Below are 19,023 nucleotides of genomic sequence, written 5' to 3'. Positions count from 1 at the left end.
GGCCACACATGGATTACTGCATCCAGTTCTCCATGGCGCTGGATAGAGGGAATCCAGGAGTGGGTGTTGCTCTCTCTCTTCTGCCTGGAGACTGAGCATGTCATCATTTTGGTGACACCTCCCTTGCCTGGTGACTCCCCAGTTTGGCTCAGTCTTCAGCCAGAAGAGATGCTTTATCAGATTCTGCATTCCACATCAACTCCTGGATTCCTCTTAACTGTGAGATGGGGAGATAATTTGAAGTCATGAATCGCAATCCGGGCGGCTGAGCTGTCTGCCGGTCAGCCATCTTTCTGGCTAGTAAAGCCGAGGTCCCTGCTAGTCTCCTGGGCAGTGGAGGTGGATCAGTTGCCACAATGTTTAGAAGGAGTGCAGAAAAGAGCAACAAAGATGATTAGGGGACTGGAGGCTAAAACATATAAAGAACATTTGCTGGAATTGGGTATGTCTAGTTCCTTGATGGTGAACTTATGGCTGTGTATCTCTGTGGACACGCAAGCTGTTGCCCCAGTTCAGCTCCATTGCACATGCGTGCGCTCCTCCCGCCGGGCAACTGGTCATCGTGTCTCTGCTGCACATGCACAGGGAGCGGGGCATGCACAGGAGTCACACGTGAATGCGGGGTGGGATGCATGTGAAGAGGGCGGGACACATGCAGGGGTATTCATACATGCATAGGGGTCCGGAGTGTTGCGGGGGGAGGTCATACTCACAGAGAGGGCACTGCATGCAGTGGGTGCATGCGCATGCGCAGGGGCGGTGGGTTGCATGCACATGCACAGGGGGTGAGGTGCATGCAGGGGGTTGCGTGCACATGTGGGGGCGGGGGATATGTGGGAGTGTGTGAGTATGCATGGAGGGACGGGGTGAGTTCAAAGGTCGTGCACGCATGCATACTAGGCTGGTTGCGTGCAGGGGGGTCATGTCCACAGAGAGGGTGCTGCACACAGGGGTGTGTGTGTATACGTGGGGGTGGGACATGTGAGGGGGTCACAGATGCATGCGCAGGGGTGGGGCATTGGGGGGTCACATGCACAGAGGGTGGGACATGTGCAGGGGGTTGCATGTGGGGGGCACATGCGGGGCTGCATGCATGGGGGGCATGGCTGTGCGTGGGGGTTATGCCTACAGAGGGTGCTGCAAGCCATCTCTAGCATGCCTGCCACAGGTTTGCCGTCACAGGTATAGGGTTTCCTGCCTGAGCAGGTAGTTTTTTTTTTATTTCTTTTGTCACAACAGAATACACAAACAATTGTTATAGATAAAACAACATATTTTGAAGAAAATATACATATATGTATAAAAATATGCATCAACTATATCAATTTGATATGATGAAGGGAACAATAGGACAGGAACGGTAGGCACTTTTGTGCTCTTATGCACGCCCCTTATAGTCCTCTTAGGAATGGGGTGAGGTCAATAGTAGACAGTTTTTGGTTGAAGATTTTGGGATTTTGAGTAGAGACTATGGAGTCAGGTAATGAGTTCCAAGCATTAACAACTCTGTTACAGAAGTCATATTTTCTGCAATCAAGTTTGAAGCGGTTGACATTTAGCTTGAATCTATTTTTTGCTCTTGTAATATTGCGATTGAAGCTGAAGTAGTCTTTTATAGGAAGGATATTGCAATAGATGATTATGTGTGTTAAACACAGGTCATGTCGAAGTCTACGGAGTTGTAAGTTTTCTAATCCCAGGATTTCAAGTCTGTTGGTATAAGGTATTTTGTTGTTTTCGGAGGAGTGAAGAACTCTTCTAGTAAAATATTTTTGGACTCTTTCTATTGTATTTATGTCAGAGATGTGGTATGGGTTCCAGACGGATGAGCTGTATTCAAGAATAGGTCTGGCAAATGTTTTGTATGCTCTAGTTAGTAGTGTAGAGTTTTTAGAAAAGAAGCTGCGTAAAATTAGGTTTACAACTCTTAGGGCTTTTTTCGCTATGTAGTTGCAGTGAGCTTTGGCACTAAGGTCATTAGATATGAGAACTCCAAGATCTTTGACAGGGTGGGGGTCATCAGTTAGGTAATGTCCATCAAGTTTGTACTTGATGTTAGGGTTCTTTTTTCCAATATGTAAGACTGAGCATTTGCTGGTTGAGATTTGGAGTTGCCAAGTTTTAGACCAATCGGAAATTAAGTTGAGGTCTTCTTGAAGGATAGAAGTATTATTGGTGGTATTAAATAGTTTGACATCATCAGCAAAGAGAACACAATAACTTGAGATGAGGTCGCAGAGATCATTTATGTATAGTATTAAGAGTGTTGGTCCAAGAACACTACCTTGGGGAACGCCACTTTTGACAGGAACAGGATTAGATATAGTGTTGCCAATTTTGACCACTTATTGTCTGTTTGACAGGAAGGCATTTATCCAATTGTGAAGAGGTCCCAAAATGCGGTAGGATTTTAGTTTGAGGAGTAGTTTATCATGTACTACTGAATCAAAAGCTTTGCAGAAGTCTATGTAGATTGCATCTATTGCTTTTCCTTGATCAAGGTTTGTAGTCCATATGTTTTTGCAGTGGAGAAATTGTAGATTACAAGACATTTTTTTTCTGAAACCAAATTGTTTATTAGAGAGAAGGTTGTTTGTTTCGAGATGGAGTGTAATGGATTGGTTTATGGTGGATTCCATTACTTTGCATGAGACACAACATAGAGAGATAGGTCTGTAATTTTCAGCAAGGTATGGATCTCCTTTTTTGAAGATAGGGATGACTGTGGCTAGAGACCAGAGTTTTGGAAGGGATTCTTCTTGGATTTCTTGGATTGAAAGACATTGGAGGTCTTCTAGTTGGACTAGAAGACCTCCAATGTCATTTATTATTAGTTCTTCCTCTCTACAAAAATGCATAAGTGATCTCAAAGCTCTTTTAAGGCTAATGACAGGATTACAGCATCAATAGCATGAGTATATACGTATAAATAAATATATGTATGTTTTATATTAAATACAAATTTCCATGAAAAATAATGAAGATATGTAAATTAGGATATTTGATTCTTTGAGTTTAATGACTTTCCTTCTCCCAACTACAGTATCTACCTAGTCCCCATCCACTCTCTCCAGTGAAAATTTGGCCAGATTTATAACAATTTGATCACCAGAACATTGAGTTTACAGTCTTAATTTACTCTTACAGTCTTAATTTACTTCATTGTCTGCAGTTGGCTCACCTGTGCTGAAAGGGTCACGTACCAAAGGCTAACTTGGTTCTCTAGTAGAGATAAACTGTGTCCTTGTTCACAAAAGTAGGGTCAGCCTCAGCTTTTGGATGATAACTGCCTGAGCAAGGGGTTGGTCTAGAAGACCTCCAATGTCATTTATTATTAGTTCTGTTGACTGCACCTATTCTGCCTTCACGGCTACTTGGGAAAGAGTTACAATCAGTTACAGTTTTAGTATTTATGAAAGTTTTGAGAACTAGGTTAGAGTTGATATTTACATAAAGTGAATAGCACGGAACTGCCAAGAGAAAATAAACATGCTGGCAAAGGTTAAGGTATAGATTCTTAAACGGATAAGATGAGATCACAATACCCACAAACAAGGTATCATATTCTTCCCTGGAGTTCAACAAGCATGAATAATTTTGCTTTACACAAGGAGTTATTTGTCAGCAGAAATATGAAGCGTGGATATTTCTGTATGCAGAATTTGATTATTATTATTTTTTTTGCTTTAAGCTGTAGCAAACCTGCCCTGATTACTTATTTGTATCCTATGACTATCATTAAGTGTTGTATCTTATGACTCTTGATGAACATATCTTTTATGTACACTTGAGAGCATATGCACCAAGTCAAATTCCTTGTGTGTCCAATCGCACTTGGCCAATAAAGTTCTATTCTATTCTATTCTATTCTATTCTATTCTATTCTATTCTATTCTATTCTATTCTATTCTATTCTATTCTATTCTATTCTATTCTATTCCATTCCATTCTATTCCATTCCATTCCATTCCATTCCATTCCATTCTTAGAAAACACAAGAAGTGTTACATACAGCTTTTATTAAGATGCATAGTACATATCCCTAGTAGGACTAAGACCCGCCTTTTAAATTTTTTTGATTGGGTTTATAAGGTAATAATTTTATTTGTCCTTTCCAGATAACTGAAACAGAAAAGGGGAGACAAATCTGTACACATATTGGTATTTCCTTTTCTTAAATACTACATTTTAACAAATGCAGTTTGTTGTTGTTTTTTTAAAAAAATTGGAAATAAATCCAAAATCAATTTAAGAAGTTGTGTATTCAGACTTGCAACTCTAAACTGATTTTATGAATGAATGATTGAAAGCTGAAAGTTTGAATGAATTGGTTGAGAACCTTTGCTGAAAACTAGTTGAGAGACATTCTCTATATTCATAGTTTTAAGTATCATCAATCATAGTACCTATATGAATTATAATATAATTGGTTTATTATAGCTCAGATTGTATCTTTCACTTTTGCACCTTTGCTATTAGGTCAAAAAAATAGTTGGACAACATTGGCCACATAATTGGCCACATAATTTGTCTTATCATAGTATGAATGAATGAATGAGAGAATGTGAATGACATTGTGAGTTTGCCTTTCTCCTGTACGCTGCTAAGAGAGTCCAAAGCAATGGGTTGTTAACTTCATCTGATTGGCCAGAGACTGAGTTGAATTTGTTTAAACACACCTCCTCTTCCTGTTTAGCTCCAGTTTATTAACTCAGTCGGCCATAGAGAGACTACCTCCTTTAGCTCCATTGCTTTTGACTCTTTTATCAGCTCATAGGACTTCAATAAATTAGGAAAAATTCTTAAAAAAAGTTTTAAAGTGCCCAATTGTTTTTTCTTGACTGCTGGGAGCCGGAGCGGCAAGGAAAGAGGCTCGTGCTTCGCGCGCAGCCCAGCGCCGCTCAGCTGAGCCGCCCGAAGGCCGGCGGCCATTTTTTCACATTCCAAGCCTCTCAAGCCTCGTAGAATCGCCGGTTTGAGGAACGGACATCGCTGGACCTCACCAAACTGTAAGTGGAGGCCAGCGGAGCGCAGGAGAACCCGTGGTGTCGGCTTCGCGCCTGCAGGGGTGGAGAAAAGATCCGTGGTGTCGGAGGCTAGTTCCCCCTGCCAACGCTGCAGTAAAAAGGGCGCTATAGGAGCAGTGGTGCCTGCTTCGCGCCATTTGGGGACCCCCCCCAAAGCAACCCCCCATGCAGCCTTTGAATGCTTTGAATCCAGCTGTGGTGTCAGCTTGGTGCTAACTGGCCCTTATTATTTGATCTTATTCCAGGATTCTCAGATCAGGGCCACTATATTATTTGGGCATATATTCCAAGGCCTCTGATAACCACTAGGCCTCATTTCCAAGATGGCGGATCGCAGCAGATCTCCTTCCCGGGCTTCTGCCTCGCCCTCCCAAGGACACCTTACTAGCGTGGCTCCTCCCCCTCACAAGAGCAGATCCAAATCAAGGGCTTCTGCCACCAAATCTAAGTCTTCTACTTCTCTCCAAACCTCTGCTGCTGCAGAGAGAGATGCCTCCAGAAGACAACGGGCCTTAGATAGGCAATTTGATAAAGCAAAACAAAGATTAGCAGAGGAAGGCAGGGAAACTTCTGTTCCATTAACTGAAGATTCTCCTCTATTAAATCAGCCTGAATGGTCTCCCACTATCCCTAGTGGTTCAGGAGAAAACCAGGAAGCAATTTGTACAGTTTTTGGAGATTCTTCTAGAGCCATGCCTGAGCCCCCACATCAGGCACCTTCTGCCACCTTCACTCCCACAGCAGCGGGAGTCTCCCACAGAGAGGACAGTAATCCTGCCATTTCTCAGGATATACGTCATCTTATCATGCAAACCATTTCTCAAGGCATTGACAATGCCTTCACTCAGAGAGGTTTCCCAGCTCCATCTCCTTCGAGCAGCTCTGACCAAAGACCCCATTCTAATAGCCACCCACCCAGACTATGCGCGCTGCACACACGCTCTCCAACTCCTTCACACCATAGTGAGGACTCCTTTTTGGGGGAGGAAGACATAGCAGAGTATAATCTGTCTGAAGACGAAGAGTCTGCCCCAGACAAACCTGCTCCCACCGGCCTTTTTCGCCATGAGCTTTTCTACACATTACTACACAAGGCAAAAGTTACGGCCAACATGGGGGTTGCCTTACGCCAATCTGAGGGAGCTTCAGATCTGTCAGACCCCAACAAATTCCTCTTTACTGAACCAGTCTCAGAGCAACGGGTAATTCCTTCACCCAAGCTCTTCTTGGACACCATCCAACGTCAATGGGGTCACCCTGGTGCCATTCCTACTCCTAGTGGCTCAGACAAAAAGATGTACACGACGGATCAAGATCTTGAGGACCTCCTCAAGGTTCCTACCGTAGACACCCCAATTGCCACCTTGGCTTCTTCCTCCAACATTATACCTTCAGATGCAGCAGAAGGTCTCCGAACGGAAGACCGCAGAGCGGAACTCTCCACCCGCAAAACCCATCAAGCGGCTGCCTGGGCTATCAGATCTGCCACAGCAGCCTCATTCTTTGCTAGAACCTCTTTGATATGGCTCAGACAAATGCAGGAGAGGATTCCTCAGGATGATTCCAGATTACATCAGGACATAAATAAATTGATAGCGGCTGCTGAATACACTGCGGATGCCACCCTTAATTCTGCAAAATTTGCATCCCGAACCCTTGCCTCCGGCATCACCTCCAGGAGGCTGTTATGGCTCAGACAATGGCAAGCCGGCATGAAGACCAAATGGCGGTTAGCGGCTGCCCCATTCAAGGGTGGATCTCTCTTTGGTGAAGCCCTAGACCCTATTTTAATTGAGGGAAAAGACAAACGTAAGATCCTTCCCTACGTCTCTAGACGTTCAGATAGACGTCCTTCTCTTCCTTACCGCAGACAGCCTTTTCGCACCCAGGATCCCGGGTTCCAATCCCCGGCCTATCAATGTTCCTTCCAACCTCCCCCTGACAGGTTTCAGGACAGACAGTCCTTTCGTGACAGGACCAGGCAATCCCAGACCAGACGTCCCTACCGTGGATCCGGTTTCCGACCTTATCGCAGGAACAAATGACTATCCCGGCCAGGATCCCTTCGGCGGTCGTCTCACCAAGTTCGTCTCTACCTGGTCCCGCACGACAACCGATGCCTGGGTACTGCAAACCATCACCCTTGGTCTCTCCCTCGAATTCAATTCAAATCCTCCGAGGAGATTCATCCAATGCCAAATTCCCAAAGAACCCACCAAGAGGGCTCAAATGGAAGACGAGATTCAACACCTATTGTCCATCAGTGCCATAGAACCAGTTCCCATGCCTCACCAGGGGACCGGCTTCTATTCAATTCTTTTCCTAGTGGACAAAAAATCAGGCGGCACCAGAGCCATCTTAGACCTGAAGCAACTGAACCTTCACATCAAATATCGCAGATTCAAGATGCACTCCCTCAATTCAATCTTAGGAAGCATCAGAAGAGGGGACTATCTAACATCCATCGACCTCAAGGAGGCCTATCTACATGTACCCATCAGACCTGCCCACAGACGCTTTCTCAGGTTCAGTTATGCCGGAGCCCATTTTCAATACAGGGCCCTGCCCTTCGGTCTATCTTCCGCTCCTCGTACCTTCACCAAGATTCTGGATGCTGTGGCAGCCCACCTTCGCACAATTCCAGTAAGAATGCAATGTTACCTGGACGATATATTGATTCTGTCATCCTCCGCCCAGCAGGCGTTACGGGACTTACAGGTAACAATTCAATCCCTACAGGATCACGGCTTTTCGGTCAACAAAGCAAAGAGCCATCTAGTGCCTACGACCGAAATTGTCCATCTGGGAGCAAGAATCAACACCAGATCCTGCCAGGTGTTTCTTTCCCGAGACCGTCTCCTCAACATGAGAGACACGACAAAAAAGGTAAAGGCACTCAAGAGGGTTCCACTTTCACTGCTCTCACAGTTATTGGGAAAGATGGTCTCTTGTCTGTCGATCGTGCCCTGGGCACGTCTTCACTCACGACCCCTACAATGGCTACTTCTCCCACACCAAAGAACAGGCAACAGCCATACTGATATCAGAATTCCTCTGCCCCCAAAGGTCAGAAAGTCTCTACAGTGGTGGCTGTCTCCAGCCCTGACAAAGGGCTGCTCATTCCAGGAACATTGCCGTCTCGTCCTCACCACGGATGCAAGCCTCACGGCTGGGGTCCCACCTATCAGACCAGGTAACTCAGGGTCGTTGGTCCCCCAACGACCTCAAGAACGACATCAACTGGTTGGAAATGAGAGCTGCTCATCTAGCTCTCAGGTACTTCCAAGCGCAGCTATCAAACCATCATGTGCTACTGCTGACGGACAACACTACCACAAAGGCCCATGTGAACCGTCAAGGAGGCACCCGATCCCGCATATTGATGAAGGAGGCTGCAGCCATAGGCCTGTGGGCAGAAAAACATCTTCTCTCACTACAGGCAGCCCACATATCCGGAGTCGCCAACACACAAGCGGACTGGCTGAGCAGGACGACCATCGATCAATCAGAGTGGCAACTGCATCCGGATCTGTTTCTCACAATCACGATCAAATTCGGGCAACCCATAGTAGACCTCTTTGCCAGCCCGACCAACAAACAACTTCCCAGGTTCTTCTCCAGGTTCCAAACCCCAGGAGCAGAAGGAACAGATGCTCTACAATGTCAGTGGCCCCGGGGCCTTCTTTATGCCTTCCCCCCGACTCCCCTTCTGCCAAGGGTCATACGAAAGATCTTGGAACAGAAGGCAGAAGTTCTTCTCATAGCCCCTTACTGGCCTCGACAGAGTTGGTTTGCGGATCTGGTGAGCCTGTCCATCAATCCACCTTGGCGAATTCCACCGGATCAGATTTCCCTACACCAAGGAGCCATTCTCCACCCAGAACCTCAATGTTACCAACTAGCCGTCTGGCACTTGACAGGGAGATACTAAAGAAAGAAAAGCATTCCATGGGGGTCATCTCCACCCTTCTGGCTTCTAGACGCCCATCCACAACGCGTATTTACGAGGCCACAAGGTCATCATTCCATCGCTGGTGTCATATCCTGCAATTCCTCCAGGACGGATTGGACAAGGGTTTAGCCACCAACACCATCCGCCGGCAGGTTGCAGCTCTTGCCACTGTTTTATTCTGTGACGGGACCTCCACACTTTCTCAATACCCCCGTATCCGACGTTTTCTGAGGGGACCTTATAATCTGCGACCGCCTCCGGTACACAGATACCCTACCTGGGACCTGACCCTTGTCCTTTAGAAGCTTACGTCTTCCCCTTTTGAACCCTTGAGCTCCTCCAGTCTCAAGCTCTTAACCTTTAAGGTCGCCTTTCTCATAGCCATAACCTCAGCCCGCAGGATCTCCGAGATCGCTGCCCTTTCGGTCAGGAAGGACTTATTGATTTTTCACTCTAACCGAGTCATTCTCCGATTAGACCCTACCTTTCTTCCTAAAATAAACACAAGCTTTCATAGATCTCAAGAAGTCATCTTACCGGATTTTTGTCCTCATCCCAAGCATCCATCGGAGCGTCGATGGCACACGCTGGACGTAAGAAGGGCCTCATGATTTACCTCAACAGAACAGCTCCTTTCAGGAAGACAGAATCCCTATTTGTTTCCTTTCAACCAAGGGCTCTGGGCACCAAAGTCTCCCCATCCACCATAGGCAGGTGGATAAAAGCCTGTATTTCCATGGCCTACGACCAGCAGAAACACCATCTTCCAGGCCGCATCACTGCACACTCCACCCGCAGCGCGGCCACCACAGCTGCCTGGGCCACCCAGGCCTCTATCTTGGACATTTGCAGAGCAGCCACGTGGGCCTTTCCTTCGCCATTTATTAAAAACTACAAGATGGACCAATTTGCCTCAGCCGAGGCCTCATTCGGACGGAGGGTCCTGCAGCGAGTTCTTCCTGTTGCTGAATCTTCCTAATCTTTCCTTTCCCACCCTAGGGATATTTAGCTTGGGTATATCCCATTGCTTTGGACTCTCTTAGCAGCGTACAGGAGAAGGAACATTGGCTTACCTGAAGGTTCCTTCTATGTACGCTGCGTGAGAGTCCAACCCCTCCCTATTTTCATTTATTGTTTTTGTCTATATACAGGGATCTGGAGGTTATTGTTCCGTTTTTTCCAGTTTTCACATTGAGTTTGTCTTCTCCAATACCGCTTCTTCGTTAATAAACTGGAGCTAAACAGGAAGAGGAGGTGTGTTTAAACAAATTCAACTGAGTCTCTGGCCACAACCCATTGCTTTGGACTCTCACGCAGCGTACATAGAAGGAACCTTCAGGTAAGCCAATGTTCCTTCTCTTATGCATATCAGGAGACAAAAATCAAAGCATTACTTATGATAAGTAAATAAATCTCCTTAAATTCAATGAGACTGACTCCCAGAAGAATACAGAATTGCTTAGTTGAAGTCATATTGCAGTAAGAGGCATTTGGAGATCAAAATATGCAGGTTGGGGGCAGCCAGTATTAGTTTTCTGTTCCTAGTACACCCTATTTACCCCTTAAAACCCATGAATCTGTCTCCCAAAAAAAGCCCTGGGCCCACCCATTCTTGTCCCTTGAGTCAAATGAAGTTGAATGCCCTAAACAGTTATAACATCTGTTTTTGCAAATGAAAAATAAAAATATATTATCCTAATTATCTTTTATCCCAAAATACCCATTTTAAATGCACATTCCACTAAAGACATTTGCAAATATGTGTAATTTTATCAGATAACTGAATTACAAATTTCAGAGGCGTGTATAGTGGAAAATTATAGTTTTCTGATTTATGTATGAGCCTGGGAATGAATTAGCTCAATGTGCTCCTAGCAACCCAGCTAATACAGCAATCTTAATGTAGCAACCCCACAGCAATTACTTAAAACCCTAAATTGCATGGTCTTGTTAGAACTTTGTTTACGTTTGTGTAGCAAAGCATGTATTGTCATCTGGGGACTGTTACTGGGAAATAGAAGCACAAGTATAGGGTCATTTTTTTGAAGAACAGAAGGAAAGAGACGGAATGTAAATGTGTATTTCCACAATGATAAGAACAATTGGGCCATGCAGATCGTTAGATATAATGAGAAAGCAAAGCTACATTACTAGTGATTTACCTACCTAAAACTAATTTGAGTATGGGAAAACAAGGACATCAACCTGGCAACCAAATGTAGGTTAGTTTGCTCTATTGTGTAGCTAGCTACCTATGGTTATGAAGGTTGAATCTTAAAAATGTAAAACGGGAAGAAAATTTCAGCTGTGATGCTGGAGAAGGCTACTGCGTATTCCTTGGACAGCAAAAGTGACTAACGAGCAAATATCAAGGCAAAATCAGGAAACTGCATCTCATTTACTTTGACCATGTCATGAGAGGGAATTAGGTTTGGAAGAGTTTGCGGTAAAAGGAAACCAGCCATCGGAGAACATGATGGCTAGACCCTATCAAAACTGACACCAGACAGAGCATAGAAAAACTCAAAATAGCGCAGGATTGGAAGATGGGAAGAGACCTGTCCCATAGAATCATCAAGAGTCAAACTCGACTGAATGGATAACATCACCATCAAAATTTAATTTGTAAATACTCATAGTTATACAGCTAATCTGACATCAATACAATTGAACGTGTCCAGAAATATTTTACAAGAAGAGTTTTCCACTCCTCTGATTACAACAAAATACCTTATGCCACCAGACTTGAAATCCTGGGTTTAGAAAATTTAGAACTACGCCGCCTACAACATGACCTGAGTTTAACTCATAGAATCATCTAGTGCAGTGGTTCCCAACCAGTGTGCCGCGGCACTAAGGGGTGCCGTGAGATCTTTTGAGGGTGCCGGGAACTTTTGAGCTACGGAGATTTTAAATATCTATTTCCTTATAAGGGTGCCGGGAACTTTTGAAAGGCTTTCCAAGGGTGCCTCAAACAAGAAAAGGTTGTGCCTCAAACAAGAAAAGGTTGGGAACCACTGATCTAGTGCAATGTCCTTCCTGTCGAAGACTACTTCAGCTTCAATTGCAATAATACACAAGCACACAATAGATTTAAGCTTAATGTTAACCGCTACAATCTTGATTGCAGAAAATATGACTTCAGTAACAGAGTTGTTAATACTTGGAATACACTACCTGACTCTGTGCTCTCTTCCCAAAATCACCAAAGCTTCAACCAAAAACTGTCTACTATTGACCTCATCCCATTCCTAAGAGGTCTTTAAGGGGCGTGCATAAGAGCATTAGCATGCCTACCGTTCCTGTCCTATTGTTTTCTTTCATTATATCTAATTAATATAGTTATTACATACTCATACTTATATATATGCTTATATATTGTATAGTTATTACAAGCTTATGCTTATATATACACTGTGTGACAAATAAATAAATAAATAAAAATAAAAAAATAAAAACTAATATTGTCCATTATTCTTCCTTCCTTTTTAAGCATAAGTTGTTTAAAAATAATTATTACCCACCTAATAATGGCAACTTATTTATATTCCAGAAGGTCTAGGTGCGATTTGTGGGAGTCTCCCTGATTTTTCCTACAGCAGTCCAGTGAGGTAAACTAGGCAGAGAGAATGTGACAGATTAGAATCACTCAGTTATGTGTCAGCCAGCCTCGACATAACATCTGAATTAATATACTGTGTGTCACTGGCTCCATAAACTTTTGTTTCAGCCTTCAAACCATGATGCATAAAGAATTGATCATTGGTTTTGATTGCATTTAGGACAAGGGTAGGAAATCTTTTGTTGATCAGTGACTTCACTTATGCTTTGGAGGTTTCTTTTGGTTTTGAGTTATAATGTCCATTTTGGTGCCTTCTACTATATTTTCATGATTCTTTTCTTAAAACAGTACAGGATGGGGGACTTTAAATCAGGGATAAAATCCAGCAGGTAGCGTAAATTTTGAGTACTTTGGAGGACTGGCAAATATCACCTCTGGCTGGCCCCAGAGTGGGGTGGGAATGGAGATTTTGCAGTATCCTTCCCCTGCCATGCCCACCAAGCCACGACCACAGAACCGGTAGTAAATAAATTTGGATTTCCCCACTGCTTTAAATTATAGCAGTTATGGTTAGAGGGGCAAATGGGGATTGTGTGGTTGTTGGAGCAATTTTTCTCAACCTTGGCAAGTTTAAGGTGTGTGAATTTAAGATGACTTTTATAAAACATTTTAAAGTCTATATATCTTAAAGTTGTAAAGATTGAGAAACACTGCTCACAATGATAACACCAATCACTCTGATTTATTTTTATAAATGTTGTTATTCATCACCAAAACAGATCTGAGGTCTGTTTATAAAAATTTCAGAATTTCATCTTGCTCTCTCATATGTATACTGATGCCTTATAAAAATAGGGCTTAAGCATGCATTTTGTAAACTGGATAAGCTCTTGTAACTTTTGACGTAGATTGAAAAATAAAATTTCCAGAGTGCAGTGCAAAGAAAGTTGTGTAAAATATATTTAAATCTAAGAAAAATCCCTCTCATTGAATTTGAAGGGCAGATTTTTCCATTATCTTTCATTTCTTCATAATATATTTTGAGTCGCCTTAATTATTTCTTTTGGGTGGAATGGATAAATTTACACTCACAGAAGTAGTTTTAGTTCTTTTTTGTAGTTTTTCTTTTTAATATCAGATTTGAAAAATCTTTTCTATATTTTTGAAGGTTTTTCTCCTGTAGATGTGTGCACTACTTGTTATACGTGCACACATAATAAAAATCTGGTAAAAACGAAATTACTCCAAAATAATAATTTTAGGCATCAAGAAACTCAGGAATCAGAATTTCTGGGGAGATCCCTTTTTCACTGGACAGCGTCTTTTCCAGCCTTGCAGTTGCAACCAACCTGCTATAAATTGGGCCACATCTTATTTTTCCCTTCAAAACATTTGCTGAGTTTTGGATTTCACAGGTCCATGATCATTGTTAATTTTATAAAAATATCAATTTGAACTAGGTCAGAATCCATTCAGAGAAGTAAGAATGAGGTAAGGAGAAGGGGGGGGGCGGTTCTTTCCTTTAAAAAAACCAGTTCATTACAATATCAAATGAAAAATGAAAAATCATTTAAAATGATTAAAAATATATTGATTCCAATTATCACTCACCAGTGACTCTGAGTTTGCACTATAATCTGTAAGCATGTGGGTATGTGTAGGGTCAGTTTAGTGTAGTAGTTAAGGCACCAGGCCCGAAACTGAAGCGTTGCATGTTAGGAAACATATGCTTCTCCGTATTGGTGGAGACAGCAACTAGGAATGAGTTGTGCTCTGTTCAGATGAAGGACTGAGCCTGTCAAACTAGTTAAGTCCCGCCCTTGTTGCCAGGGTCTCCCAGCTTTCGGCACGTTAGGAAACATATGCATCTGTCATTTGGGGGAGGTTGGATAGGTGTTCCATTTATATTTCAGGATATGTAATGTTCTGGCTAGTGGGCATTCAAAGCACAAAACAGGAATTCAGATCAACTAATCAGCACGTAGAACACACGCCTCTGTACAACATGCAGTTGGGATTTGGGACATGTGCACATCGGCCAACTGAAGCCAACCTATGCTTATCCATCAACCAGGGGTGAAATTCAGCTGTTCTATTTGGCTCAGGTGAACTGGTAGCAGTGGCTTCAGGAGGCTCCGCCTACCTGCGTGGATGTTATGACGTTGCTTTTTTGCAACATTTTAAGCTACGCATGCACAAACGCTTTGCGCATGCGCAGACGACGGCACACGCACATTGGCGAACCGGTACAGAAGGTAAGTAAATTTCACCCGTGCCATCAACCCCTTTGCAGTGTAGATATGCAGCAATGCCTACGTTAAGTAACAGGGTACTCTAAATCAAACTTTAAAAATTGTCTTGCCTTGGACATGAATTAATTTTGGATCAGTCCCTCTTTCTCAGTTCTAGGGGAAAAGGAAGTGGCACACCATTTCTGAAAACTGCATGGAACAGTTGCTAGGAGTAAAAAAATGATTTGAGGGAATGACTTACAAGCATATATGCGACCTACTACAGTATTATACTTTCTATACTTCATCTAAGAAATATGTGAACTTTAACCTGTCTCTATTACATGTCTTTACAATTAACTAGTATTTTTGTATTGTGGCACACAAATTTATACTTGGTTTGGAAAAAGCTGCACAAAACTACTTGGAATGTCAGAAATTAGATGGAAAATTGCCTGTGTATAGTTATTAATCATAAATCTATACATAGTGCTAGTGATTGGAATATGGATTGTACAGGTAGTACTCAACTTATGTCTACAATTGAACCCAAAATTTATGTTGCTAAGTGAGAAATAAGTTATGTTTTGCCCTATTTTACAACTTTTCTTGTCACATTGGTTAAGTGCAGCTGTTAAATTAGTAACACAGTTGTTAAGTGAATTTGGTTTCCCCATTCACTTTGCTTGTCAGAAGGTTGCAAAAGGTGTTCACATGACCCTGGGACACTGCAACCATCATAAATGTGTGCCGGTTGTCAAGCATCCGAATGTAAATCACGTGACCATGAGAATGCTGCCCTGGTCATAAGTGTGAAAAATCATATCACTTTTTTCAGGGCCGTTGTAACTTTGAATGCTCACTAACAAACTGTTATAAGTCAAGGACTACCTGTAGTAGCATATTGATGTAATGCAATGCAATTCTCCATATGATTATTCCCTGCTAGTTTAATTGTATATTTCCCCTAGATGGTGAACTGAAGATGGGAAGTTTTAATTAGGGTTTCTAATGTAAGAGGGGAAAGACAATTTTTAAAAATAATCTTTTCCTTGATTTTAATATATGCAGAAGCGATTTCAAAGCTTTGTTCTCTGTCCTCCTCCTATGAATATAAAGCTTCATGTATACTAGACATTAATTGGGTTTTCTCTTCTGTTATCTCCAGAGATTTGAAGAATAACTTAATTAGTAACATTGAACCAGGAGCCTTCTATGGACTTTCAGAACTGAAACGTCTGTAAGTATTAATTGCAACTGAAATTACCTTAAAAATTATACCCGTATTCATATTGATATTTGGTCTCTAGAAAATTGGTAATATATCACCATGCAATTATAAGATAAAAGATACTGTATGATAGCAGTTTGAATTTTTTTCCTGTGCATGGTTTATTTTTATGTATTAAGTCAAAACAAATAAATCTTTGCTACAATCATACAAGAAATTGAACATATGAGAAATTGTGTCCTGATTTAGGTTTACTTGCAGCACAGTGGTGGGTTTCAAATTTTTTAATTACCAGTTCTGTGGGCATGGCTTGGTGGGTGTGGCATGGCTTGGTGGGCACGGCAGGGGAAGGATACTGTAAAATCTCCATTCCCTCCAGATGAGCTGGGACTTGGGAGGCAGAGAATAGATGGGGGCGGGGCCAGTCAGAATTTTTACTACCGGTTCTCCGAACTACTCAAAATTTTCGCTACTAGTTCTCCAGAACTGGTCAGAACCTGCTGAAACCCACCTATGCTGCAACATATGCTGGATGGTATCATAATCATATATTGACAAAACAATGTAGTCCAGATGAAAGAATAAAGGGATGAAGAATGGATAGGCTTTATGGGGGTCATTAACAGTACAAGCTACAGTTTTATATCTAAAATTGATGATGATTATATACCATTAAGACTTGTGTTGGCTCCTGGTGGCCATGTAGATAGATTTTCTCCAGGATGATTTATTCACAATTTGATCCTGCCAGTTTTCCAATAGTGCACCCATCACCACTCATAATTATACATTTGCTGATTGTTCTTCTCTTTTCTTCTACCCTTTCTAACAGTATGTGGTTTTGAATAGAGCTAAGTGTTTTCCTGCATTACTGTTGGGGGCGAGTCATTGGCCCCAATGGAAAGGGTGCGCAACTTGGGTGTTCTCCTGGATGGACGGCTGTCGTTTGAAGACCATTTGGCGGCCGTCTCCAGGAGAGCTTTTTACCAGGTGCGCCTGATCCGCCAGTTGCGCCCCTTCCTTGACCGGGATGCCTTATGCACGGTCACTCACGCTCTTGTCACTTCTCGTTTGGATTATTGCAATGCTCTCTACATGGGGCTCCCCCTGAAGTGCACCCGGAGGCTTCAGTTAGTTCAGAATGCAGCTGCGCGGGTGATTGAGGGAGCCCCATGCTGCTCCCACATAACACCGCTCCTGCGCAGTCTGCACTGGCTTCCTGTGGTCTTTCGGGTGCGCTTTAAGGTTTTGATTACCACCTTTAAAGCGCTCCATGGCTTAGGCCCGGGTACTTACGGGACCGCCTGCTGTTATCTTATGGCTCCCACCGACCTGTACGCTCTCACAGAGAGGGTCTTCTCAGGGTGCCATCCGCCAAGCAATGTCGGCTGGCGGCCCCCAGGGGAAGGGCCTTCTCTGTAGGAGCTCCTACCCTTTGGAACGAACTTCCCCCTGGTTTGCGCCAATTACCCAACCTTCGGACCTTTCGCCGTGAGCTGAAAACACATTTGCTTATTCAAGTGGGACTGGCTTAAATTTTTAATTCTAAACTTTTAATTCTAAACAATTTTAATCGGGGTTATTATTTATAAATTTTAATGGTTTTTAAATTTGATTGTTTTAATTTCGGCCATTTATGAATTATGTTTGTTTTGTTTTTGTTTTAATGGTACATTGTGTTGTTTTTATACTTTGGCTGTACACCGCCCTGACTCCTTCGGGAGAAGGGCGATATAAAAATCTAAATAAATAAATAAATAAATAAATAAATAAATAAATAAATAAATAAATAAATAAATAAATAAATAATTGTATGCTGTTAAACCAAATTTGTGGATTATTATCTTTAAATAGTCTACAAAAATACTATTTGGAACATTCAGAATGTTTTGTACCACCCTAGCCCACCCAAATACTGTGTTCAGCATTTTTGTATCTCCAAAATTTTTGCATATGTAGGTGACAGTGCAAAAGAACTGAAATCTATATACTACTAAACCTTTCATTGTCATTATCTTTAACTGGGTGAAGTGTACATGATAGGGTAACAAATTTTGAACCAAGGTACCTCAAATGAGCTAACGTATAGAATGTGGTCAAAATTCTTGATTCCTATGGGAATGAAATTTGAGAAAGTTGTGGCTGTTTCAGGCTGCTGCTGCTGTTGAGCTGCTGCTGCAGTCACATGAAGCTTTTTCTGAATGTTCTGTGACAGTTTCCATGTCACTCTCACAATCCCTCCCTGCCTCCCTTACTCAGCAACAAGGAATTGACCCCCAGGTGACTCTTAAAGAAGCAAGGCTTTTAAGATGCATGAAGAAAGGCCTATAAATTTTTATTGTTTTACATGCCTCCCCTCTGGCACAAAAACGTATACATGTGTCTGTATCCCATTTTTATTCAGGAACTCAGGGTATCCCCTTATATTTCTTCATAACAGCCTTGTGAGGTAGGTTGGGCTGAAAGTCACTAGATGAGCTGCTGTGGCTGCAGATGGAATAGAAACTGGATCTCTCTGGTGTTTATCGAATACATTATCCACCATACCTTAGTGGCTACCTGTTCATCCTGATTTATTTTTTCAATTGCTTTCTACTCTGAAAGTGAGTGTAGATTGCCTCTTCTTCAGCTGCTGAAGATCAGGTAGTCTGGTCCTATCCTAACCCTCAAGAGGTCGCACAATTTTATTTAAAAAATGTCTTTGACAGCTTCTTTCAACTCAGTGCAGAAGCTGACAGGATTCTAAATTGTTTTGAGGTGAGAATGGCAATGTACAATATTGTAAAAAAATGTTAAATTAAAACAAAGTAAAATAATGTCAGCATAGTTACACTATGCGGAAAGAGAAGGGGGATGTTATGGTCAAGAGATGATGCCAAATGTTGTTGGGGTGTGGCAAGGTGGAGGAGGAGAGATGAAGAACCAAGAATGAAAGGGCTGCATATCTCCAGAATCACAAGGAAAGGTACTAAATGAAGAGACAAGAAAAGATGGAGGAGGAAAGGGAAAACTAACTGGAG

The 19,023-nt window shown here is 42.5% G+C and overlaps 1 protein-coding gene across 3 annotated transcripts in view; it reads left to right on the top strand.

Moving 5' to 3' along the window:
- Positions 1–19,023, top strand: part of ADGRA1 (adhesion G protein-coupled receptor A1) — a 471,200-nt gene that overhangs the window by 106,052 nt on the left and 346,125 nt on the right. For all 3 annotated transcript variants that reach the window (XR_009155704.1, XM_058188059.1, XM_058188058.1), the window contains exon 3: positions 15,941–16,012. Coding sequence is in view for 2 of the 3 variants with exons in the window: in XM_058188059.1 (XP_058044042.1) it covers positions 15,941–16,012 (72 nt within the window). In the remaining variant the exon portion in view is untranslated. The remainder of the gene's footprint in view (positions 1–15,940; positions 16,013–19,023) is intronic.

Source organism: Ahaetulla prasina, chromosome 6, assembly GCF_028640845.1.
Source record: "Ahaetulla prasina isolate Xishuangbanna chromosome 6, ASM2864084v1, whole genome shotgun sequence".
NCBI lineage: Eukaryota > Metazoa > Chordata > Lepidosauria > Squamata > Colubridae > Ahaetulla > Ahaetulla prasina.
Note: the sequence above shows the minus strand (reverse complement) of the source record. Positions and strands in the feature narration are given on the sequence as shown.